We start from the raw sequence: 26,411 nt of genomic DNA, 5'->3' as shown, positions 1-26,411 counted from the left end.
TACATATATTTTTGATTGAAATTATTACTCAAGTCAAAAGATATTTAGGTGAGTAACACCAATAAACGTAACAGGTTTGTCATTTGCAGTTATACGAGTAAAAGTAATGGAAACTTTTATCTAGTTTTATATACAATTAAAATCACAATTAATAACTAATATCAATCTTCATTATAAGCATAGTTATCATATTACTTATTATGCGTCTATATAGTGCATACGCATTGACCTCTTAGAATAAAAGAACGCACATTCATGTAGAAAATTTCACTTAAAACTAACCAATTTAGCTTTGACATTTTTAGAATTATTGGTAAAGAAAATTATACCTTAAAGCCTTTAAATATAGTCCAATATTCAAAAAAACCTAAATATAGAGCAAATTCAACCTTAAGGATTGACTTTAAGGTTGAATTTGCATATGCGACTACTTAAATTGAGCGCCAAGAAGTTGTGTTTGGCACTGATTGAGTGGGGACGTTTTTTGGTCGCTGATCCACTTTTTAATAGGAGATCGATGTGCATACGTTAAGAATCGTCTTCTTTGTATACAGGATGCTCGCCGCTCGGAAGTATTTCCCACAACTCTTCTAAAATGAATATTTTCGGAGTAAAAAATATTTCTTTTGTAAATAGATCTTAAATTGTGTCCCTTATATCGCATCCTTATATTATGACCTAGTCAAACTTATTCATTGATAAATATCACGAAGTAGCTTACTAGTGAAGTGTGGAGTGCCAGTTGCAATATCTCGTCGATATCGACAGTCTTATCACTACAATTACGTATTTTAAAATGCATCGATATATATAGGCGTATGTTAAATGGATAGTCGGAATTATTTGAATTACTTTGTATAGTTAAAAAAATAGTTATGCAGTTCGGTTCCTATAACTGGATTTGTCGACCCATTGAAGTTAGGGGAAATACTCCACAATATCCTATATATTTAACGGCCTACTACAGGGCCAGACTTCCTTTATAGGAGAGGAGATATGGCGCTTAGACCCACCACGCTCCTCATCTGCGGGTTGGCGGGCTATTTCATATCGTTACTAAAATAATGTTGTAGTTGTAGGGTAGAGTAAGATCAGGTATCTTGATATTTGATTATATTATAATATATACTTACTCGTATATAATGTATTTGCCCATGACATTGGAAAACACCCATGCTTGTCACACAAATATATTCCAGGGTCAATACTCACTGCGCCACACGGCCGTTTATATTATATTATCTTATCTTATCTTTGGACGAAGTCACAAAGATGAAATTCAGAAATTTACCTCAACTGGGGTAAATTATACGAGGTATTTTCCAAAGCTATGCTTGCTTAAAAGGTTCCAAGTCGAACTTTGACCCCGCGGTCGTCCTTGGAAAGTTACTTTGTTTTACACTTTGCACTTTGTTTAGCACTTTATTGCGCGTTTGTTTTGTTTTTGTAGCATTAGAGTTTGTTTGAGAATTAGTTACTTAGTTTGACTTTTATCATAGATCTATATTGTACCCTGTACCGACTCTTCAGTCTATGGATAAAATAGTATCTATTATAAAGTAGGTATAATAAGCACATAATATGTTTATTTTATTTCGACTTTACGGTCTTTATAGTTTGGCAAGTTCGTTGACACTCCCATGATATGCGGGCGGGAAATACTGTGCGGGTGTGAAATCATGCGTGCGAGGAAGTGACGTGCATCAGTCGTGGTGTTTTTCGTTCATCGCTACACGCCCCCCGCGCGCAACATCAAGAGAGTTACGAAGTTGCCAAGCTATAGCAAAATAATTTACTGTAAGCCCCTTCAGGTTAGGTAGCCTGGAAGAAATCGTTATTAGTGATACTTAATAAGGAACGCCTTTACCAGTTGTTTTGCTCCTATTAATTTAATTTTTTTTTTTCATAAAAAGGCTGAAAGTCACTCAGCGGACCATGGAGCGAGCTATGCTTAGGGTTTCTCTGTGTGATCGAATCAGAATTGAGCAGATCAGCAGAAGAACCAAAGTCACTGATGTAGCTCGAGTCGCGAAGCTGATGTGGTAATGGGCAGGCCACATAGTTCGAAGAGCCGATGGACGTTGGGGTTCTAAAGTGCTGGAATGGCATCGGAAAGTGGAGTGTTGGTTGGTTGGTGTTGGTGTAGCGGGTTGCAGGGAGCCGCTGGATGCCGTTAGACCGTTTTGTTTGGAAGCACATGCAAGAGGCCTATGTCCAGCAGTGGACGTCCATCGACTGTTAATGATGATGATGATGAATGTTTTTTTCGTTTTTGTTGCAATATTTAGATACTGATGTTGCAATATAGATTAGATACTTGCAGTGATAGTTCATAGATAAAGCTATGTGAATAATTGAATGAATTGTTCACGAATTGTACGATTGAATGAATTGTTCAGTGTACGAATTCCTCGATAAATAATTAATTTACTGCACTACGTGATTCTGTTTAGACTATTGGGAATGCAATTGGATCCGGATTTGAAATATTATGAATTGTTACAATACCTACTTCGTAAGGACTGAATAATTAATTTAAATGAGATAGAAGACATATCAAGCCTCATTAGCCTCACGGGAACGGGTCATCTCGGCTATTCTCGTATATGTTTTCTATAACTCGCAAGTGCGAGTTTCAAATTTACCGCTAATTTTCTCCCGAAACCGGATTCGATTCCCAGCGCGGGTCATTTTAAAATTTTATATTTTTTAAATTGTCACAGGTCTAATTTGGTGATAGGCTTCAGTCGTGCGAGTTATTATCTTACCGGCAAAGACGTAACGCCAAGCGATTTAGTTTTGCGGTACGATGCCATGTAGAAACTGTCACAGGGCTTAAAATATTTAAAAACACAAGACGCCATTTTTCTTGAATAATATTGAACAATACTGATGTGACGCTTCCTGTCGTATTCATGTATTCGTTTTTTTTCAATTTGTATTTGGAGCGGCTACAACACCGTCGTGTTCCGTACGCTCTATCTGCCTATTGACTAATCTGTGGCTGTTCTATTGTCGTAACTACACATTACCACACAATCTTTCTTAATTTTTAAAAAGTAAAACACCCAGTATAGCTAGGTACCTACATATTAAGTACATAAAAATATAAAATGATACAATAGTGCAAATAATAGTAAATAAGCTTCTTAGTAGCATATATTTGCTGGTGGGAGGCTTCGGCCGTGGCTAGTTACCACCCTACCGGCAAAGACGTACCGCCAAGCGATTTAGCGTTCCGGTACGATGCCGTGTAGAAACCGAAAGGGGTGTGGATTTTCATCCTCCTCCTAACAAGTTAGCCCGCTTTCATCTTAGACTGCATCATCACTTACCATCAGGTCAGATTGTAGTCAAGGGCTAACTTGTAAAGAATAAAAAAAAAAAAAAAAAAAATATAACTTCGAATAAAGCAATTGTTAATATATTATAGGAAACATTTCATAAATTGTATACAATGGAAGAAAATCTTGTATCATCAATAAAACATTTATAACGGAAAAATGAACAAAGCAGAAAAGAAAATAACAACACAACAGGGAATGTATATTCATCACAGAATGCTATACAAACTGTACTTGGGCTAACATAAATTTAATTTTCTATTAAACTTTCTCCGTTTTTAGGATGTTATTATAATGAATGGCTGAGAAATGTTGCATAAATAATTCGCATGTGTTTTTTACAACGAAAATGTTCAGGATTTTTATTGTTGAAGATTATAGTCGAGTAATTAAGAAATTAGGCAATCATGTAGTAACTTTGGCGGAATAAATATTTGGGATTAAATTATATAAAGTTTGTAGGTAGGTACTAAACTCTTCAAATATTTTTTTTTTATTTTCGGAGTCATCATATTACAAATTTTTAATTTATTTGCTTTTTTGATATTTTAGTTTTTTTAGTTTGTTTACTTTTTTTTATTTAACATTTTCAAGCAATCATAATACAATATTAAAAGGTAACAGACAACCGTTGTTCTGTAGGAAAATAAATAGCTTTTCTTGAATATATTCCCTTTTTTATTTTAAAACTTTATAGAGCATGGGTGAAGTGGGATATAATTCCATTTTCGTTTTTTAGACATCCATGAGTCAGTTCAGTCTCTACACGACATCATACCGGAACGCTAAATCACTTAGCATTACGTCTTTGCCGGTAGGGTGGTGACTAGCCAATAGGCCGAAGCCTCCCACCAGCTAGATCTGGACCAATTCAGAAAACTTCAATTTGCCCAGCTGGGGATCGAACGGGAACTCCGTCTTGTAAATCCATCGCGCATAACACTACGCCACGGAGGCCGTCAAAATGTCTTCTGCTGGACAAGACAAGACTTCCGAATACCATGGTCTTGAACCGCTTGCATCCAGCGCTCATTACAACCCGTTTGATGTCATCGGTTTACCTTGTGGTTTGTTGGTTCGACCAACACTGCAGTGGACAGAGCGGGGGCAGCGTTCCATTACCTAGGGACCCCAACGTCCGTCGGCTCATTTGAACTATGGGCCCCGCCCTTTACCAATTATTCAGCTTTGCGACTCGTTGAGCTATGTTGATTCTTTTGCGGATCAACTCATATCTGATTTGACCACGCAAAGATACTCCGAGCATCCATCCATTCATCGCCAGCTGAGTGACTCTGAGTTACTCAGCGGGCGATTATGACGATTACGAGGCCCATAGCGATCTTTACGAAGACAATGCCTTGGTTTAAGTTTTTTTATAGTCTTTAACAGACGCCACGGTTTCACCCGCGTAGTACCCGTTCCGGTTCCGGTCCGGTCCGTCGGTTCACCGGCTTAAAATATAACTTATGTTTGTTAAGGGTAATGTAGGATTGTGACGGTGAAAGAAATTTTCAAATCTATCTAGTAGCAGAGCCTATTCAATGCAAACAAACAAATCTTTCGTCTCTAAACTAATGTATTTAAAAGCCTTGCACTACAACAAAAACCTTTAGGACATTATTCTCTAAAGATTTATAAATCTCAATTATATAATGTACCTACTACACATTTTAAACGCAAGAGGTCCCATTAAATTCCCTATTGGGAATAAAGTACTTAATAGTTTCTCTCTAGATAAATTTCCCTGATGAATATGTCTGCCTTGAGTTACCGGTTCAATGGTTCAGCTTCGTAAATTTTCTTAGTTGTCTATGTTTTAAGATATTGCATAGCTTCTATCGCGGACTTCGAGCGCGGCGACCGAATCCAGAAATTCCGTAACGAAAAAATCTCACGCTCTCCACTCCGACGGGCACGGAGGTGTGGCTTGAAGGCCGTGCATCGTCTAGCATAATTTCAGTTCGGCAGTCTTCGATACAGCGTTGTGTGCGTGCGATTAGTATTGTACGACTTTACGAAACTCGCACGAATCGAGACGAGCTGTTCCGAAATCGGACGAATACATAAGCAGCTGTTTATGAGAAAGTATATAGGTGTATACGTATTTATGTACATCAGTGAATAGCTGTACTTGTAAAATTTTTGTATAAAGTGTTTTGAATATGAATGAACAAAGTGCATTTATTATTATTAAAATGCTATGCAATAGCTTTACCGCGGCCGTACCCGAGTGCCAGACGTCTTTTTTTTTAATATAGCTGTTGGAACTATCTATCTATATACTTATAATAAATCTGTAACAGGTTAAATTCTGTATATTGAAGATATTTTGAAAATATTTGTTGGAGGACATTATACAATCGATACTGAAGTCCGAAGATATAGATTTTTTGTGATACACCTGGACGTGGGTTTTCTAACTCACGATCTCGGGGGCGTCCGGACTGATTCACTCAGGTCACGGTTACACCTTCCCGAATGGCCCTCTAAGCCGAGGTCCGAATCTCATAGGAGACGCCCTTAGAGAGCCGTTCCGTCCTTTATTTCAGCCTTCGGGTACCATCAGGCGATGCTTCTGCGCTCGCCCAAACCCCCCAGTGACGCCGTAGTGGTCCCACATGGAGCCATCGGCACTTACTCAACACGAAAAAAAAACGATTTTTTGTCTGTCTGTCTGTCTGTACGTATTTTTAATAACCATGCATCGCGCTAAAACTACTGAATGAATTCAAATGAAACTTGACACGATTTGAGGCCATAATACGGAGAAGGTTATAGGATACTTTTTATTGTGAAAATAAAATCAAAAGGTTTAAAGGTACATCATCATCTCCTTACCCTTATCCCACTTAAGTGGGGTCGGAAAAATATGTCAATCTTTTCCATTCGTCTCTATTACTCGTCAACTCATCATCCACTCCTTTTACACACATGTCCTCTTTCACACAATCCAACCATCTCTTCTTTGGCCTTCCTCTCCTCTTATGACCTTCCACTTGCACAAAAGGTTTAAAGGTACAATAGGGGTTGAAAGTTTGTATGCAAAGTTTATAAACCTTTTTAGAGTTAGGTACAATAATAAAAAATGTCCATAAATCATGAAAAAAATACAAAATGTAATGTGATTCGAGAATTTTTAAAGCTCCCTTCTTAGATGAAATAGTGTTAGGAACTTAACATTGGGTGGTAACCAGATTGTAAAAATTAATCATCATCATTATCATCATCAACATTACAAAGTTACATTTTTATTCGTACAAGTTAACCCTTGACTACAATCGCACCTAATGGTAAGTGATGATGCAATCTAAGATGGAAGCGGGCTAAATTGTTATGAGGAGGATGAAAATCTACACCCCTATCGGTTTCTAAACGACATACTCCCGGAATGCTAAATCGCTTGGTGGTACTTCTTCGCTGGTAGGGTGGTAACTAGCCATGGCCGAAACCTCCCACTAGCGAGATCTAAACCTATTACAATTACCTCAATTTTTAAAAAAGAGGTTCTAATAAAGGATCGCCTTTTATTTATCTTTTGCCTCATTTCCTCCGAAAACATAAAGTTAGTAAAATAATGTTACAAAGCACTCTTTTATTCGGGGCAGTGGAATTTTTAAAAGTTTGCCGAGAAACTTTGGGCTACTCAGTTTTTCTTTGTTTTACTTTACTTGCCACATTTTCGTTAACAAAAAACATTAATTTTTTTCTGTATTAATTTTAATATGAAACTTTCTTTCTTTGCTCAATTTTTATGAAATCGCATTAATTTATCTACTGCTAATTATTTGGTAATTAATACCTAATTGTATATTTGCTTTTGATTGTGGTACACTTTTGTCCAAAAAAGGAAAAGCAAAGCAAATAAATCAAATAAGAAAGCAATTAAATCAAGAAGAAGTTAAAAAGTGTTTCGTCGTATTACTTAAATTAACGACACTTAAAAAACAAAAAAAAACTCAATCTATTGTGAAGTGTCGATAAAGGAAATCCATTCTGTTGATGGAAGCTTTTCATTTTAAGACTATTGACTAAAGCGATTATTGTAGTTCATTGCCAACTCTCTGGCGTAGCTATTACGCGTAGCTGTATAAAAACAACCTAAGTTCGATTCCCAGTTAGGGTAAGATAAGAATTTTGCATTTGTATGAGTAAATTGGTGTATGTCTAGTATGGATAGGCTTTCATTAAATTAACGTTTTGTTACCATTTTACTGACTTAGACAAACGGCAAATTGATTGACGGTTCCGGAAACTAGTTAGAAAGGCTGAACAAATGACACAGGCCGGTGTCACAGCAGCGATACCTAGTGACACCTAATAGGTTAGCCCAGTGATGGGTAATGACAAACCCTTCCGCCCAGCGAAGCTATTATCGTGCATTAGCTTAAAATATACACACACCAAAATACAGCCCCTAGTCCCTAGTAGATATTATCTATCTATCTCTATAATATTTACATCTATACTTATAATAAAACTGTAACAAATCAAATTCTGTACATTGAAGATATTTTGTTTTTTTTATTGGAGGTACAAGCGAAACTGAAGTCAAAAATATTTTTTTGCGATTTTTTGGTCTGTCTGCCTATCTATCCGAATATCTATTTTTTTGTTAATCGGACGTCACGCTGAAACTACTGAATGAATTGAAATGAAACTTGGCACGATTTGAGGCTATAATACGGAGAAGATTATTGAATACTTTTTATTGCGAAAATAAAATTAAAGAGGGGTGAAATAGGGGTTGAGAGTTTGTATTTAAAATCACTCATTTATAGTTACAGTTATAAAAAATGTCCATAAATCATGAAAAAATACGAAATGTAATGTAAATAAAGATTTTTTAACTACCCCCTAAAATGAAATAGGGGTTTTACGCGGACGACCATTAGTCCCCCCGTCAGCCCCGCTAGATATTCCCAATATTTCCATTGCATGAATTATAATTTAAGATCATATGTCCTTCCGTCCTTATCTCATTTAACGCTTGAGTAATTCTAATGAGACATTTTGCGCAGCTGTACATATTATGGACGCTCGCTACTGCGTACGCTTAAAATTCAGATACCATCTCATTTTTCGGGATCTTCCAGTGAAAGTTTCATTATAATCAGCCGTTCTAAAGATTAGTCCGGACAAACAGAAAGACGGGTAGAAAATATTAAAAAAAAACCTTGATTATGTTTTGTTATCGTGTAAATACTCGTTGGTAAGCACTTGAAAAAACACAGTTATTTTGAAATCAATTCAATTTAATATTTTATTGTATTGATTGTTTAACCTCAGAATACAGAAAACACCAGAAACCACGTTCAGCCGTCATTATAAAGCACACACTGTCTCCAAAAATTGTACCTGTATAGCACGTCACGCACCACGGCCACTGTGGCGCAGTGGTATGCGCGGTGGATTTACAAGACGGAGGTCCTAGGTTCGATTCCCGGCTGGGCCGATTGAGGTTTTCTTAATTGGTCCAGGTCTGGCTGGTGGGAGGCTTCGGCCGTGGCTAGTTTCCACCCTACCGACAAATACGTACCGCCAAGCGATTTAGCGTTCCGGTACGACGTCGTGTAGAAACCGAAAGGAGTGTGGATTTCATCCTACTCTTAACAAGTTTGCCCACTTCCATGTTAGATTGCATCATCACTTACCATCAGGTCGGATTGTGGTCAAGGGCTAACTTGTAGAGAATAATAAAAAAAACGGCTTACTCAGTATGTCTAATCACTTGTTCGTGAAATTACACCAAAAAAGAGTATATTCAACGGCATTGCTCGATCACACCTTCTAGAGTTTTCTGTGTTCCGAGTGTTTGACCTTCCATATCGTATTTAACGTTCGAGTTATTCTAATAAGACGTTTTACGCAGTTGTAAATATAATGAGTAGGTATGATTTATAAACGACGTATTGCCAACACCTGCCTGTTTGGACGACGTTCGCATATTTGGTATTGCGATATATCATCTTAATTCATGATAGCAGCTTCCCGTATCTTTCAACATCCATATCATGAAATTTATTTGTACAGGATATACTTCGCTATTAATAAATTTTATGCTTCGATCGTAGGAAATCTATTTATCGAGAAAGAAAAATATGAACGTGAAGGAAACGAGTAATAAAATTATGGTCTAAAAATATATCAACTTCCTCTATTAAAATGTATAAGGAAAATTTGCTTTTGAACGTATTTCGTTAACTAAATTAAGTGTGGAAAGTTGACTACTAATTTATATGCTTAAATAGATTTAATTTATTAATAAATTCTTGAACTTAAACAAATTAGGTAAAGGTTAAATGGTTAGGAGATTTCTTAAGAAATATTAGCTAGAAAATATTGTTGTTTACCTACTAAATTAAAATATGTCAGTTTCTATATTATCTAATCAATTTATACTTCGAAAATCTTTAAGTTTTAGCCACAAAGTCCTGGGATCATGTTTTGGGTTGGGAACCAAGAACCCTTGGGGTTACTCAACCCGGAGTTGGGAATAGGTGGTGTTATATTTTATGCTTCGAAAAGCTTGGAAACGTCAATCTCGGACACTAATAAAAATATCTCATAGTCATATTTATCGTTTAAATTCAGCCCACACACCCGTATTGGAGCAGCGTGGTGGGTCCAAGCTTCATATCCCCTCTCCTATCAAGAGGGAGGCTTGACCCCGTTGTGGGCTGTTAAAAATAGGTTTATAACGGTTATAACGGTTTCTTCTCGTTGCAGTGACATATATTTATTACCTACCTGCTGACCTATTCACTAATTTGGTCTTTATCAACAACCTATTAAAATAAACATCAAATAAAAGAAGAAATGTCACCTACCTACTGTATGATATCCACGAAGGGTTGTCAGTAGGCACCGGATAACATGTTACATATACCTAATCTCAATTTCGTATATTTCAACTGACATACGTCAAAGTTAGTGAATTAGCTTGCTGGTGACTATGAAAGAAAATTAACTATCCCGTTGCTACGGTGAGTCACTGTACATTACAACTCGCTTCGTGAATTTTCAGTGATATTGCTAAGAAAGCCAATTTTTATTCCAATGTTTTATTTTTCCAGTAATGTTAATAGGTAGTCTGTCACACAGACGTGTAATGAAATAAACATGATATTTAGGGTTCTGTAGTAAACACAGAACTCCGCCATTTCTGTCCGGTCGTCCGCAGTTTAGCTCAAAGAATAGTACTAGAATGCATAGGTACTTACCTATGCATACTAGTACTATTATACTAGTACTAGTATACACGTATATATACTACAAGTATATATACTACGTAATACGTATATATACTACAAGTATATATACTACGTAATACGTATATATACTACAAGTAGTATATATACGTATTTTTCACGTTACTACAAGTAGTATATATACGTATTTTGAAATCCTCGAAAATCTTTTTCTTTGAAACATATGGCGAATATTCTTTTTTTTTTTAAAGTGGGGATGTTTTCTTTTACTTCTTTATCCCACAGGATAGGACTTTAAATTTAATATTGTGTCTGTGCTAACACATTTTACGATTTATCTCGTTTGTGAAATATATTCTTAAATATTCAAGTTCTCGTAGTCAAGAATTTTTTAACGGACTCCAAAAAAAAAAAGAAAGAGGTTCTCAATTCGACACGCGTTTGTTTTTAAGGCTTGAGTTAATGCATCACTGTGTTGGCACTTCAAAGTGGTCAAAAGGTAGCACATATGATGTTATTTTTCGTCTTAAGTTTATTTTTGTGATTTTTAAAGTCAGTTGAATTTTTTTGGTAAAAAGATTTTATTTATATAGTAAAATCCACCCACCATCTGCAGGCTAAATAGTTGTTTATTTATATGTAAAAACGTTCACATAACTAGAAGGTATATGTAATGAAATTAAAATGAACACCATATCAGCTAAGTTGGGTTTCAAATTATTGAAAGAGTTATTAGTCGTCCAACCGAAAAACGATTATTTAAAGTAATACATCTACGGAACACTAACAATGCGTGTGGAACGACACGTACTTGGCCGGTTTTTGTTATTGAATTGTATAAAAAATACTTCTTATTTTGAAGAAAACAAAGAAAATTAATGAATGTCTGTTCTGTTTACACGATTTACATACAATCTGAGGTTAATATCCAGATACAGGGTGGATGTATGAGTCATACGTAACCTTCTAGTAGCCTTGCCCGTCTCGCTCGCATGAGCGATGGTTTTAATATGAGTCAAACTTCCGAAAGCTGCACCGTTAGCGAATATTTCTGGTATTTAGAGGTTAAAATTAGAAGCAATATTATGTTTTCGCCATCTCGAGTATGTACGAGAACCTAACTCGCAAATAGTTAAGAAGTTTGTTTTGTAAACTTGGGAAACCCATTCGATTAGTTAAAATTGTTTTAATATTAATGTTGTAATGTAAATAGGTGTTTTGTTGATCCAGTTGTAAGTCCATGTGGGTTTGAATCACGAGGTCGTGAGTTCGACACTTGGGTCATGGAAATATTGAGCTTTTCTTTCTTTCAAGAAACTTTCAGTAAAAGTTTAGACAGTCTTAGCTGGTAAGTTTTGGCTTCAGCCGTAGCTAGTTACCACCCTACTGACAAAGACGTACCGCCAAGCAATTTAGCGTTCCAATACGATGTCGTGTGGAAACCCAAAAATGTGTGGATTCTCATCCTCTTCCTAACAAGTTAGCCCGCTTTCCATTTTAGATTGAATCATCACGTACCATCAGGTGAGATTGTAGTCAAGAGCTAACTTGTAAAGAATAAAAAAAATGTATCGTTTAACTAGCAGACTCCCCTGTGGTTTCACCCGCGTAGTTCCCGTTCCAGTGAGAATATGGAGATAAAATATACACTCACAAACGCACCGTACCGTACCACAACACGTGGCTCACAAATTTACGCGTGGTAAAACAATTTTAATCAGTTCATAGTATCCCCTACAACCTCATAAACTTACAAACATTTACAATATTAAATTTACATTTTAATATACAAAACGTTTCGATTAACGTTTAGTTATTTTAAAGACACCTGAGTTTTAAGTGAATGGAAAATATTGTAAGAGTGATTTGTCAAGCAGACGGACAGGCATCAACGATTTGTCTTGTCTCGAAGACAAGCGGCTACGACCCAAGAATAATAAACAATTGTGTTTTCGGCTTCAATTCTATATTTACGAATATTTTGCTCACATAAAGTAAATTGCAATATTTGTTGGTTCCGTATAGTCACACCTGAGTCTACGTAGATGTGAAAATAAAATCAGATCCAATTGAACCCAAGCATCTTTGTTACTGATGAATTTATTAATAAATAGCAGACGCCCCATGGTTTCACTCACGAAGTTCCTGTTCCTGTAAGAATACGGGAATAAAGTATAGTCTATGACACTCACAAATAGCAACTTTCTAGTGGTAAAAAACCGAATGATGAGTAGGTTTTTTTTTATTTTTATTCTTTACAAGTTAGCCCTCGACTACAATCTCACCTGATGGTAAATGATGATGCAGTCTAAGATGGAAGCGGGCTAACTTGTTAGGAGGAGGATTAAAATCCCCTTTTCGGTTTCTACACGACATCGTACTGGAACGCTAAATCGCTTGGCGGTACGTCTTTGTCGACAGGGTGGTAACTAGCCACGGCCGAAGCCTTCCACCAGTCAGACCTGGACCAAATAAGAAAATCTCAATCGGCCCAGCCGGGGATCGAACCCAGGACCTCCGTTTTGTAAATTCACCGCGCATACCACTGCGCCACGGAGGCTGTCAAAAAAATTGAAAATGTTTGAATATATTGATTTTTATGATACATCCGGGTAAATAAGGTCAATGTTAACTAATTTATCCATAAAAAGCGAAGACTGTCTGGATATTTGTAAAATAAATAAGATTATAAAATTTCAAAACCTATTAAAAATCCTTTATCGTAACAATTTTAGATGAAAATTCATACAGTTTTAGCTTCCGTACATTAAATCTGATATTTTTCAATATGAACTAGTAACATAAACGCACAAATAACAAAGATATTAGTAATTTTGTTTTGAAATTAGTAATATTGGGTTGAAAGTTTGTATGGAAAGTCCTTCATTTTAGAGTTACAGTTTTAAAAATTTGTTAATAAATCATAAAAAGTAACATAAAGTGGTGAAACCCACCCCTTTTGGGGTTCTTGCGTAATATAGTATAAAAACTACTAATGTACTAACATAAATATTTAAGTTTTACTAACTGAATTACCTTAGATTACTAACATAAATTTATATAATCATACTAAACTCCGTAAAATGCAAAAAATAAAAGACTTTTTTATTTTTTTTATCTTTTTAAGAGTTTAAAATTTTTACATGATTTTTTTGGCAACCCTTTGGCAATAATATATTCATCCAGTAGACAGGTCGGTGAAGGTCGTCTTATATACGTGATCTTAGAACAATAGTATTTTCAATTAGAATAGAATATCTAGTTGAGAAGATTATGTAGGACAAACGAGTTTTATTTGTGACAATCAAGCGATTCGGCGCGCCGGCGTGTTGGCCGAGTTCCATATACCATGAGACGGTAACAAATAGATCTCTACTATAAAAAATAGTGCCATTATCTTTAGTATTTAGCAATTTTAATGCAGACGTGTTAATGCCCGCGACTTTGACCGCGAATCCATTTAATATGTGCTAGTGGGTATGTATGAAAAGTACCATATTTTCATAATTATCATCATTATCAACCCATATTTGGCTCATTGCTGAGCTCGAGTCTCTTCTCAGAATGAGAGGGGTTAAGCCAATAGTCCATCACTGGCCCAATGAGGATTGGCAGACTTCCCCCACGCAGAGAATTATGAAATTTCTCTGGTATGTATGTTTCTTCACAATGTTTTTCCTTCACCGTTTGAGAAACGAGATATTTAATTTCTTAAAATGCGCACAACTGAATAGTTGGAGGTGCATGCCCTGGACCGGATTCGAACCCACACCCTTTGGAATCAGAGGCAGAGGTCATATCCACTGGGCTATCACGGCTCTTACCATCTTTTACCATACTATATCCTCCTTTTGCGTGATTATCATTAAAAGCTGCGAATTTATTCAAATAGGTTTTAATTCAGGGTAGATTAAGATATCCCCGTCCTTATTTTAGTTCCTAATTTAATTAATTGTACTGAATACTAGAATACCTATAGATATCCGTGACTTTATCCGAGTGTACGTGGCGTGTAATTTCAGAAGAAACGCAAAACCTATTGAAGGAATTAAATCTTTATAGAGATCATAAATTTATTTACGAGTACATTAATCCGTTTAACTGTCATTGGTTTTTGCATATATAATATTAACGATTTATACCTACTATTAATCATTAATCTGCGATTTAATTTGGTGTATCTTCTAACACAAAGTAAAAAGTATGTTCTTTTTTCGACCAGTTTAGGATTCATAAATTGTGCCTGTTCCGAACATATAAATGTCTGCAATTTTCTCTAAATTTACCAAGTATAACTATTTGGGTAAGGTATTCGTATTTCGCATTTAAATACATGTTTTCAGGATTATTGTTAAAGTTGATCAAATTTGTTTTTAATAAAAAAGTGGTTAAGACACATTTATTAATTACTAGCGGACGCCCGCGACTTCGTCCGCGTGTTAATCAATGTAAACTTTCAAGCCCTATTTCACCACTTTAGGGGTTGAATTATTAAAAAAAAAATCATTAAATATTTCGTATTTTTTTTATGATTTATGAACAAATTTTTAAAATTGTAACTCTAAAAATTAAGGACTTTCCATACAAACTTTCAACCCCTATTTCACCCCATTTTCATTTTATTTTTGCAATAAAAATTATCTTATAACCTTCTCCGTATTATGGTCTTAAACCGTGCCAAGTTTCATTTGAATTCGTTTAGTAGTTTCAGCGTGATGTCTGAATAACAAAAAAAAAAACACGGACAGACTGTCAGACAGACAGACAAAAAATCGAAAACAAATATTTTTAGCTTCAGTATCGATTATATAATACCTCCTAACAAAAATTCGTATTATACGTATAGATTCTAGATGGCGCTGGCGTCCGTTTTATGCCACGGTAACGTTTGGTGCTACAAATGGTATAAGTAAAATCTAAAATTGTGAAAAAATGTATAGAATTTGACCAGTTTTATTATAAGTATAGATACAGATTAGTAGAATTACACATTCGTTTCTGTTTAAACTAAGCAAATATCTATATAATGCAAATAATGCATTGGTTTCATTACATTAATCCGACACGAATGGTGAAAGATAAAACGTAGGATATAAGGCTCTACGTGCTCTTGCATTAATTACACTGAGCTTAAAGTATGCCATAGGTTAATGCAACTAATAAACTATATTGTTATTTAATTTATGTGTAATTACATTCAGCCGCTGTAAGATAAATAAATAAATAAAAACACAAAAGTACACAAACCGGGAAAACGGATCATTTTTACCATTAAATGATTATAATTCGAAATCAAATAACACCTTCTTTTAGCAATGGCTAAAGGAAGATGAGCCGTGATAGCCCAGTGGATATGACCTCTGCCTTTGATTATGTAGGGTGTGGGTTCAAATGTTGTGTGCATTTTAAGAAATTAAATATCACGTATTTCAAACGGTGAAGGAAAACATCGTGAGGAAATCTGCATACCAGAGAATTTTCTTAATTCTCTGCGTGTGTGAAGTCTGCCAATCCGCATTGGGCCAGCATGGTGGACTATTGGCCTAACCTCTCTCATCCTGAGAGGAGACTTGAGCTCAGCAGTGAGCCAAATATGGGTTGATAATGAAAAGGATTATGAAGATAATAATTAATTAGTAGTGTTTCAGTAACACGAGCTGACAGTTGTACAACGAAGTTCTAACAAGATGAAAATAAGCTTATGTGCTGTTTCGAAATGTGTCAAATATCAGTATTGGTTCAACCGTATTGAGTAACAAACTTCTATCTTTAAAATAGTCGTCGTCATCAACCCATATTCGGCTCACTTCTGAGTTGCTGAGAGAATGAGAGGGGTTAGGCCAATAGTCCACCACGCTGGCCCAATGCGGATTGGCAGACTTCACACACGCAGAGAATTAAGAAAATTCTCTGGTATGCAGATTTCCTCACGATGTTTTCCTTCACCGTTTGAAATACGTGATATTTAATTTCTTAAAATGCACACCCTCCGGAATCGGAGGCAGAGGTCATTCCACTGGGCTATCACGGACTGGGCTTTACATTATTCTTGGAAATAACTTAGATTAGAATAATGTTTAAAAAGGAGTAGCCTTTTTCTTAAGGCATTAACATTCCTATTGATAATAATTTGATTTGATTGATAATTTATTTGAAGGCAAAACAATGTATCTACTCGTCCAAGTACATTTTATTAGTTGTCATCTTGTCCACATGTTTTATGCAATTATATTAATTGATTGATCAATTGAGAAAAAATAATCAGTACACAGAGAGTTCGATATGAGTACTATTAAACTATTAAACGAACAACTAAATGAAATTGAAAGTCCGACTTATTTCAAGAAGAGAAACGAGAGAGAGAAACAGAAAAAAGCAGCACCAATTTGGCACCCAACACCAATAACATAATTCAATGGGCGTTTGACGCCTTTCATTGTATGGTAATAGTATAATGGTATTTAGTCGCCAAATTGCGACTAAATACATTTCAATTGATACACAATGTAGTCAAAATATTCATCATCATCATCATTACCAACCCATAATTGACTCACTGCTGAGCTCGTCTCTCCCCTGAGAATGAGAGGGGTTAGGCCAACAGTCCACACTGGCCCAATGCGGATTGGCAGACTTCACATACGCAGATAATTAAGAAAATTCTCTGGTATGCAGGTTTCCTCACGATGTTCTTCCTTCACCGTTTGAGACACGTGATAGCCCAGTGGATATACCTCCGATTTCGGAGGGTGTTGGTTCAAATCCGCTCCGCGGCATGCACCTCCAACTTTTCAGTTGTGTGCATTAAAAAAAAATCAAAATATTAAGAATTCTCAAATTTATAATATCAGTAATTTCAGTTAGTGTATAAGTAACTAAGTGCAGCCGAAAATTTCACATGAGCAAAACGTGATACCAACTAACAGCCTATAGCTAAAGACTACGGTAGGTATTGAACGAATTTCAAGTGTTTAATTATAATATTTGAAACGTTAAGGCTAAAATTAAAATTGATAGTCGTATAAGAGTACCTAATAAGTATTATTTTTTCATTCTTTACAAGTTAACCCTTGACTGCAATCTTACCTGATGGTAAGAGATGATGCAATCTAAGATGAAAGCGGGCTAACTTGTTAGGAGGAGGATGAAAATCCACACCCCTTTCGGTTTCTACACGACATCGTACCGGAACGCTAAATCGCTTGGCGGTATGTTTTTGTCGGTAAGGTGGTAACTAGCCACGGTCGAAGCCTTCTACCAGGCAGACCTGGATCAATTAAGAAAACCTCAATCATCCCAGCCGGGGATCGAACCCAAGACCTCCGTCTAGTAAATCCACCGCGCATAACACTGCGCCACGGAGGCCGTCAAAATATATTGATTTTAATTACATTAAGTACTTAATAGAAAAGTAGCGGATGCGACTTCGTTCACTGTTCGTTCGTTTTTAGCGGAGGTCTATTAATTCTAAACTACCTCCCTGGCAAACCAAATTTCATCTTTGTACGTCAAACAGTTTTCGACATTTTGTGGTGCCCATTCGTCTTATATAAATAGATAGATCATCATCATATCAGCCGATGGACGTCCACTGCAGGACTTAGGCCTTTTGTAGGGACTTCCAAACATCACGATACTGAGCAACCTGCATCCAGCGAATCACTGCGATTCGCTTGGTGTCGTCAGTTCACCTGGTGCGAGGTCGCCTTTCCAGCACTTTGGGACCCCATCGGCTCTTCGAACTATGTGCCCCGCCCATTGCCACTTCAGCTTCGCAAATAGATAGTGTTAATAAAATGCAGAATTTCGTTTCTAAGTTCTCAAAGTCAAAGACCCTAATGAAACATTTTGAAAGTAAATGAAATTGAAAGTCATTCAATTAGCATTCATAGAGTGTCTTAATTAATACAAAACTTGTGGGTTCAGTGGCAGCTTAGGAAATACAAATTTGCTTTCCAGAGCGAATTAAATCCTAAGGAATCATTAATCATAATCTTCATAACTAGCGTTGGTCTAAGATCCGGCATTAGGAATATACGAGTATACTCTCATCTGTTATTTACTAGCGGACGTTCGCAACTTCGTCTGCGTGGAATTCATGTGCCTAGTGGAAGTTTTTAATATTTTTATACTGTTACTATCCCGTTATAAGAGCCGATGGACGTTGGGGTCCCAAGGTGCTGGAATGGCAGCCTCGCACCGGAAAGCGCAGTGTTGGTCGACCCCCCACTAGCTGGACCGAAGACATCAAGCGGGTTGCAGGGAGCCGCTGGATGCTGGCGCTCGTGACCGTTTTGTTTGGAAGTCCATGCAAGAGGCCTTATGTCCAACAGTGGACGTCTATCGGCTGATAATGACTATCGCGTTAATGTAAACGCGAATTTATATGGAATTGAAACAGTTGTGCAGTAGTCCCACTAGATGGCGTTGTTTCAATTCCTTAGAAATTCGCGTTTACGTTAACGCGATCGTCACAGTATCATACTGCCACTAGGCCCTCAAGTTTACACAGATCGCACGGGAACCATGGATTTCTCCGGGATGAAAACTACTAGGCAACCTTTCTTTTATTTATTATTACCATTTTTTTCTTATCCCAAATAAGTAACAGCCGGATCTCATACTATGTGTAGGTACCTACTACATTTTTAATCATATTTAAGTTAGCCTTGACTGCGATCTCACGTCACTATTTTAGTCTTTATTATAAACTTATTGAAATAATAACATAATTATCCTAAAACCTTCTCCGTATTATGGTCTTAAATCGTGCCAAGTTTCATTTGAATTCACTCAGTAGTTTCAGCGTGACGCGCGAATAACAAGAAAACACGGACAGATGGACAGACAGACAAAAAATCGAAATAAAATATTTTTAGCTTCAGTATCGATTACATAATGCCCCCCGACAAAAAATTTCAAAACATCTTCAAAGTACAGAATGTACAAAATGTACCTGTTACAGTTTTATTATAAGTTCTAGATGGCGCTAGTAGTACCTTATGCCACGGTAACGTTTAGTGTTACAAATAGTATAAGTAAAATCAAATTGTAAATGTATAGAATTTGACCAGTTTTATTATAAGTATGATGTAGAAGATATAAGTACTCCAATGTGATTTGGACGAAACGGAATAAAAATTCTACACGAGCCGTGAACATAAATTACTAAATGTGTCAAGTGAGGTCGAGAACCTTTTACTGATATATTATACGAGTAAGCGGTTCACGACCCCTATTAGAAGGAGGTGTCAATTTCGTCGTGTATTTTGTAGGTTTTACTTTGTTTAATACGAGGTGCGTTTCCTGCTATAGCACAATGTTATATAAATATCATTAGCCAAAACACCGCGGTTTTCTACGCGTAGTCTCCGTTCCCGTGAATAAAATATAGTCTATGACATTCATAAATAACGTGGCTTTCTAGTGGTAAAAAAATTTTAAAATTTGTATAGTAGGTCCAGAGATTAACTCCTAAAACACAAACTGTACTTTTTTATAATATTTTTATTCTACGAGTTCGTTATCAACTCATATTCAACTCATCGCTGAGCTCGAGTCTCCTCCAAGAATGAGAGGGGTTAGGCCGCCATGGTGGCCCAATGCGGATTGGCAGACTTCACACACGCAGAGAATTAAGAAAATTCTCTGGTATGCAGGTTTCCTCACGATTTTTCCTTCACCGTTTGAGACACGAGATATTTAATTTCTTAAAATGCACACAACTGAAAAGTTGGAGGTGCATGCCCCGGACTGCATTCAAACGTACACCCTCCGGAAACGGAGGCAGAGGTCATATCACTGCTCTAACCTACGAGTACTTCAAATTAATTAATTAATAAGTATTGTTTCAAGTCTTTTTGATCCATGATCATGATCTGCTAAAGAAAATACCAACCTTTTTTTACTCGCACACATAAATAGCATTTATTCGAGTTATTCTAATAACCAAGTGGAAAATAGCAAATCAAAAAATAAAGTTTCGTAAACAACAAACAAAATAACGATGTAAACATAATACTTCCAAGAGCAAACTCGAATGGAAGGATTATAAGGATAACAACTAGTTAGAGCAAAGTTGTTTTTTCCGTTGACTTAAACGCTTTTCTCTGTAAAGTTTTCCAGCGAATATCCAGAAAGGCAATAGCTTATTTATTACCAGTTCATTAGTTAATTAAGTAGATAGTTGATAACTTAGTTTAAAACTCCGACCTTTGTGATACTTTACAATTTTTGAACGTTTAACGAAATTAAACCAATCTCGAAAGACAATATTTTTATAGTGTTTGTTTGGAGCTAGTTCATTAGAGAATTTAGTCTAGAAGTAAACATTGTTTAATACTTCTATCGTAGTTTTTTACAATTGCGCAGGTGAAACAAATGGTTAACCTATGCGATTAAGGTTCACAAAGTCCCGGATCCGAGTCATTATTCAGGTTAGGGAATATTGAGCGTTTTTTCTTCCAGGAAATTCTCAGTCCGGCGTAGGGTAGTTGGAGGTTTCCAGGTCCTAGGCACGTTTGGAATCTTCGTAAATTTAATTTTAAGTTTTCGACTAATTATTATCACCATTATCTTATAATATTAATACCTGACGTTTCGAAAGTGCTTGTAAACTAAGCCTAATTGAAATAAATAAATATTGACTATTGACATTCTCATGATCCAGAGAGCACCCTAGGCCGTCGGTCGGATACATAACGTCCATTATCATTAAATTCTGATAATGGACGTTATGTATCTAATTTATCACCTTTTAAGCCCACTCCTGTCTCCTAAAATGAGCCGTGATAGACCAGTTGATGTGACCTCTGCCTCAGATTCCTGAGGGCGTAGATTCGAACCCGATCGTATATTTGTATTTTAAGAAATTAAAAATCACGTGTCTCAAACGGTGAAGGATAAACATCATGAGGAAACTTGCAGACCTGAGAATTTTCTTACTTCTCTACACGTGCGAAGTCGGCCAATCCGCATTGAGCCAGCGTGGTGACCTATTAGCCTAACCCCTCTCATTCTGAGAGGAGACTCGAGCTTAGGAGTGAGCCGAATATAGGTTGATAATGATGATGATAAGGAGGAAGGCCTGCAGGCTAATTCACTATCTTTGACGTATGCTAGTTGAAATATACGAAATTCAGATTCTATGTAACAAATGTCATCCGGTGTTTACCGGTGGATATCATACAATATATAGATGACATTTCTCAATTAATTTGTTGTTTATTTTAATAGATTGATAATAAAGACCAAAATAGTGAATAGACCAGCAGGTCTTGTAGTGGGCCGTTGAATAGGCTGTTAATGATGAGTAAATACTTATCATTCAATCATATATCAGCTAAACGAAACTTGGCACACCAGTGGATAAGGCGACAAACAAGATGCTTTTTATATCGAGAATATTTTTTTTCTATTTCACACAAAACAATAGTCATTCTTAGAGGGATTTTTGGCAAATGGCCTGCATATTTCCTCTAAAAAAACCTCTAAAAAATGGGTAAGTACTTACTATAATTATTTAACTCGCTTAAATTATAACAATTAGCAACCAATAACCGACAGGCGTTGTAAGTGTTACCGTATTTTTTTAAGTTATAATTATATAATTCTAACTTTTCCATGTACTGGAAAAGGTAGAATATAAAGAAAACGATATATAGCTATATAATAAGGAGAGAAATCCTAATATCGGACCACATTATCATCTATCCGGGCCAATTACAATTGTATTAGGTATCCCAACTGGTACACGTGACGTGGAGAAAACAAAATTCATCAATATTGGTCCAGCCATTTTGAAGTAGCATGCATACATTTTGCATTGGATATTTATTTAACACTTACGATATATAATACTTACCCTAGACCGGCGTCCTAAAGAGTCCCCGGGTATAGTCAGAAAGTTGCCACTCATTTTCACAACACTGGTAATACTATGGGATAAAAAAATCACTGGCTGCGTGTGTACCGCGCAATGGTCAGTCTTGCAATGGTTGTCGAGTTTATGAATGAGTGACGTTTTTAAATAGTCGACTGAGCTTCGCTGCTCCCGTGACGTCACAGCAGCGTGAGTGGATGCGTCTACGTTCCAACACAACGAAAATAGCATATCAGCTGGGAATTTCAAGAGCTACATTGTGAATCATGTTTTTTTTTATTGGTGGTCAACAACGGTGTAACCGGTTGAAGGTTACGAGTGTATGACTTCGCTAGAAGAGTTTTTCTCTGAACTACCTACAGTTTAAAAAAAACAAACAATAACGAAGAATCTATCAATTTAAGCGAGTTAAAGATACGAACCGGTGGTAGTCTTTACAAATAGTCAACCTTGAACGTTTCAAAAGTGCTTGTAAACCATCATTATCATCATTATTAACCACTGCTGGACATAGGCCTCTTGCATAGACCTTCAAGCATAATGATTTCGAGTCGCCAATATCTAGCGCCTCTCTGCAACCTGCTTAATATCCTCGGCCCACCTAGTTGGGGGTCGACCAACTGCGCTTTTTTTTATTCTTTACAAGTTAGCCCTTGACTACAATCTCGCCTGATGGTAAGTGATGATGCAGACTAGAAGCGAGCTAACTTGTTAGGAGGAGGTTGAAAATCCACACCCCTTTCGGTTTCTACACGGCATTGTACCGGAACGCTAAATCGCTTGGCGGTAAGTCTTTGCCGGGCTTTCCTGTGCGGGGTCGCCATTCCAGCACCTTGGGACCCCAACGTCCATTGGCTCTTCAAACTATGTGGCCTGCCCATTGCTATTTAAGCTTCGCGACTCGCTGATCTATGTCAGTAAATTTGGTTCGTCTGCGGATCTCCTCATTTCTGATTCGATCACGCAAAAAATCTCCAAGCATAGCTCGCCCCAATGCCCGCTGAGTGACATTGAGCCTTCTAATAAGGCCCATAGTTACCGACCTTGTAATATAAGCCTACTTGAAATAAATTAATTACGACCGCCCCCTAACCGTTAAAGAAATAAATGTGTTTAATTATTTTTATTGCCACTAACAGTACATCATATTTTACATATTATATAAATGACTGTCTCTGACACCAAAAACCAAGGCAGCATATAGTCTTTAATTGCAAAAAAGCAATACCACGTAAAGTACTTTAAGATTTAAAAAAAAATTTTTAATTGTATCAGCGTATAAAAATAAAATGAAAGTGACATTTAGACTACAAAGCGCAGTGTTGGTCGACCCCCCACCAGGTGGACTGACGACATTAAGCGAGTCGCAGGGATTCGCTGGATGCAGGCGGCTCAGTATCGTGATGTTTGGAAGTTCCTACAAAAGGCCTATGTCTTGCAGTGGACGTCCATCGGCTGATATGATGACTTATAGATAAATGGCATCATACAATAATTAATATAACATACCATACTTAAAATATGAATGCATAATTACCAACAAAAGAACTGTAATGTGTTATTGAGCCTCTCATAAAGGCATATATTTTAAGAGTAGTCCATACCCTCTACCGCTCTTTTAATCATTAAGTACCTTAATGATTAAATAATGATTACATTAATGGTGACAAGTCAGATAAATTTTTCTCTTGCTATCAGGATATTTTTGGAATTCTATAGGAAAACCTTATTACAATATATTTCATGAAGGGCTTTCCATCTTCAAAAGTAATTCTATATTCTGCTGCTTTCATATTTCCTTTGATTCGATTTATATTTACCTAAATATTTTCTGATAAACGAAATAAACTTTATTACAAGTTCGCGATTCGAGATTATTGATGAATAATAATCGAAGTGTTTAACGAAAAACAGCTGTTTTTCTATAAACATTGTACATATTTTGCCTTGGCTTGGCTAAACGAAACACAAGGTCAAGAATACTTCCCGATAAATATTATCAAACTTGCCCAGCCATTTGATAATATTTTTATTAGATACTAGCGGATGCCCGCGTTTTCGCCCACGTGAAACGTTTTTCACGAATCTTGCGGGAATCAATGGATTTTGCGGGATAAGTAGCATAAAGGTTGTTGAAACGTCCTCTATGTTTCAGTTCCATTCCATAGATTAACCCGGAGTAACAAAAAGAAAGACAAAGACAAACAGAAAGATAGACAGACTAACAAAAGAATTTAAAAACCTTGGTTATGTTTTGGTAAAAACGCTTTAAAAAGCACCGTTTAGAAATCATATACAGTCACTTCAATTTTATTAATAAATATTGTTTCTATTCCACAATAACATTTTAGAAGGGACGAGAAGAGACAAATTGCAAGACATTTATAAACATGATTTTAACTGATAGAAATATTATCAAAGGATTTGAACTGAAAACCAGAAAACTAATTATAGTCAAAAAAATTCAAAACAGTTATTTAAAAAAAATACTAGCGGATATTGACCCGGTTTTACCAGAATAGATAAAACATTGTCGAACAATTTTTCAGGGAGCATTTTTGTTATTGAGAGCACCAAAGTCTGGAGTCTCTGGAGATCTCTGGAGATCTTGAAAGCTAAACGCTGCACTACCATGAATTGCCTCATTCATACCTTTCGCCGACTCTCCTTGGACAACACTTTCACAAAGTTTGAGCATTTGTTATGTTAGTAATGAATTTTTTCTCTCATTAATTAATATTTTTTTAATGCTTAACAATTTCAAAAAACACAAAATATAAAACAAAACACAGATGAAAATTTATAAAAAAGGGAGGGCTGGCCTTTTTTTATTTTTTAAATAAATTAAGTCTTGTTGTTTCTGCTATTATTAAATAGGTATAGACGCAAAAGAAACACCAGTACGTACCACTATTTTTCGCCGAAAAGTCATCATGCAAACGAAAACTTAAAACAATAACTTATAAAATGTCACTGCACCACGATGCTTGTACTACTGGCAATATAAGTCTTCTAATGCTTTTTACAAAGAATACTGTGACCGAAATTACGATACAATACAATGCATAACATTGCTGGATAATTTAATTACGTATAAGCGATCATACTAGACGTCACCAAGACGTCTATAATATTAAATAGAGCAATAGCCTGCGATAGCTCGACAAACCTCTTACTCTTAGTCCAAGACACGGGGAGTATTTTGACAATTGATTTCTATCAAGTTAATTTTCCGTAAGTAGCTTCATCTTGACGAGATGCTCAACTTTTATATTTACGAAAATTCTTTCATTCTGGTAGTAGTATCAGGGTAACTAGATAATAAAAATTTCTGAGTAGAAACGTGATAACGAACCACGCAATTTGTAAGACAATGTGACTGTTAAGTCATATAAATATTAATTAAGCAGCAGTAAAAAAAAAACAGCTGTAACAAAATAAAATAAGTAACGATGTTTTTCGAAGCTAACTTACTGGCAACTTAAGATTTACTTAGATACTATTCTGAGGTAAATATAAAAAAATACTTTAACGGTTGTGGGTCTGGAATCCATATTAGGGTAGTTGACTCATGTTAAATTTAATATTAATTTCGTGTATTACATGGAATAAGAGTCCGAAATATATCGATATCAATTAATAAAAGTTAAGGATTTCCTTTAAAACTTAATTTAAACATAGTAGAACTATAATAAACTATTCATTTAAAAAATAGTGTCCACTTGCCTATTGACTATCGCCCCTAAGGTAATTGTTAGCATGGGCTGAAAAACTTACAGCTTTATTTAAATGAAGTATGTCTAGCTGTCGATTATACGCTTCGAGAATGAGGTAAGTTTATTATCAGACATTTCTTGGTTATAAAATTATGTCTTACCTCAACTTAATCTTACATCATAATGACTTATACCCATTAAATGACGAGTAGTTTCAGACAATTTTTTAATGACGAAGTCGCTTGCACATATATTGGAG

At 36.1% G+C, this 26,411-nt stretch overlaps 1 protein-coding gene across 2 annotated transcripts in view; it reads right to left on the bottom strand.

The window, feature by feature from the left end:
* LOC112046762 (actin-binding Rho-activating protein) overlaps positions 1–25,461 on the bottom strand; it is a 75,665-nt gene extending 50,204 nt beyond the window's left edge. The window contains exon 1 of one of the 2 annotated variants that reach the window (XM_052886527.1): positions 25,345–25,461. In XM_052886527.1, coding sequence (XP_052742487.1) covers positions 25,345–25,371 — 27 coding nt within the window. In that variant the 5' untranslated portion in view covers positions 25,372–25,461. Of the gene's footprint in view, positions 1–22,418; positions 22,580–25,344 lie in introns of those variants that run through there. The other variant, XM_024083535.2, reaches the window with a different exon arrangement.
* Positions 25,462–26,411: the final 950 nt, after the last annotated feature.

The sequence above is a fragment of the Bicyclus anynana genome, chromosome 17 (genome assembly GCF_947172395.1).
Source record: "Bicyclus anynana chromosome 17, ilBicAnyn1.1, whole genome shotgun sequence".
NCBI classification, from domain to species: domain Eukaryota; kingdom Metazoa; phylum Arthropoda; class Insecta; order Lepidoptera; family Nymphalidae; genus Bicyclus; species Bicyclus anynana.
This window is presented reverse-complemented; position numbering and strand designations above follow the sequence as displayed.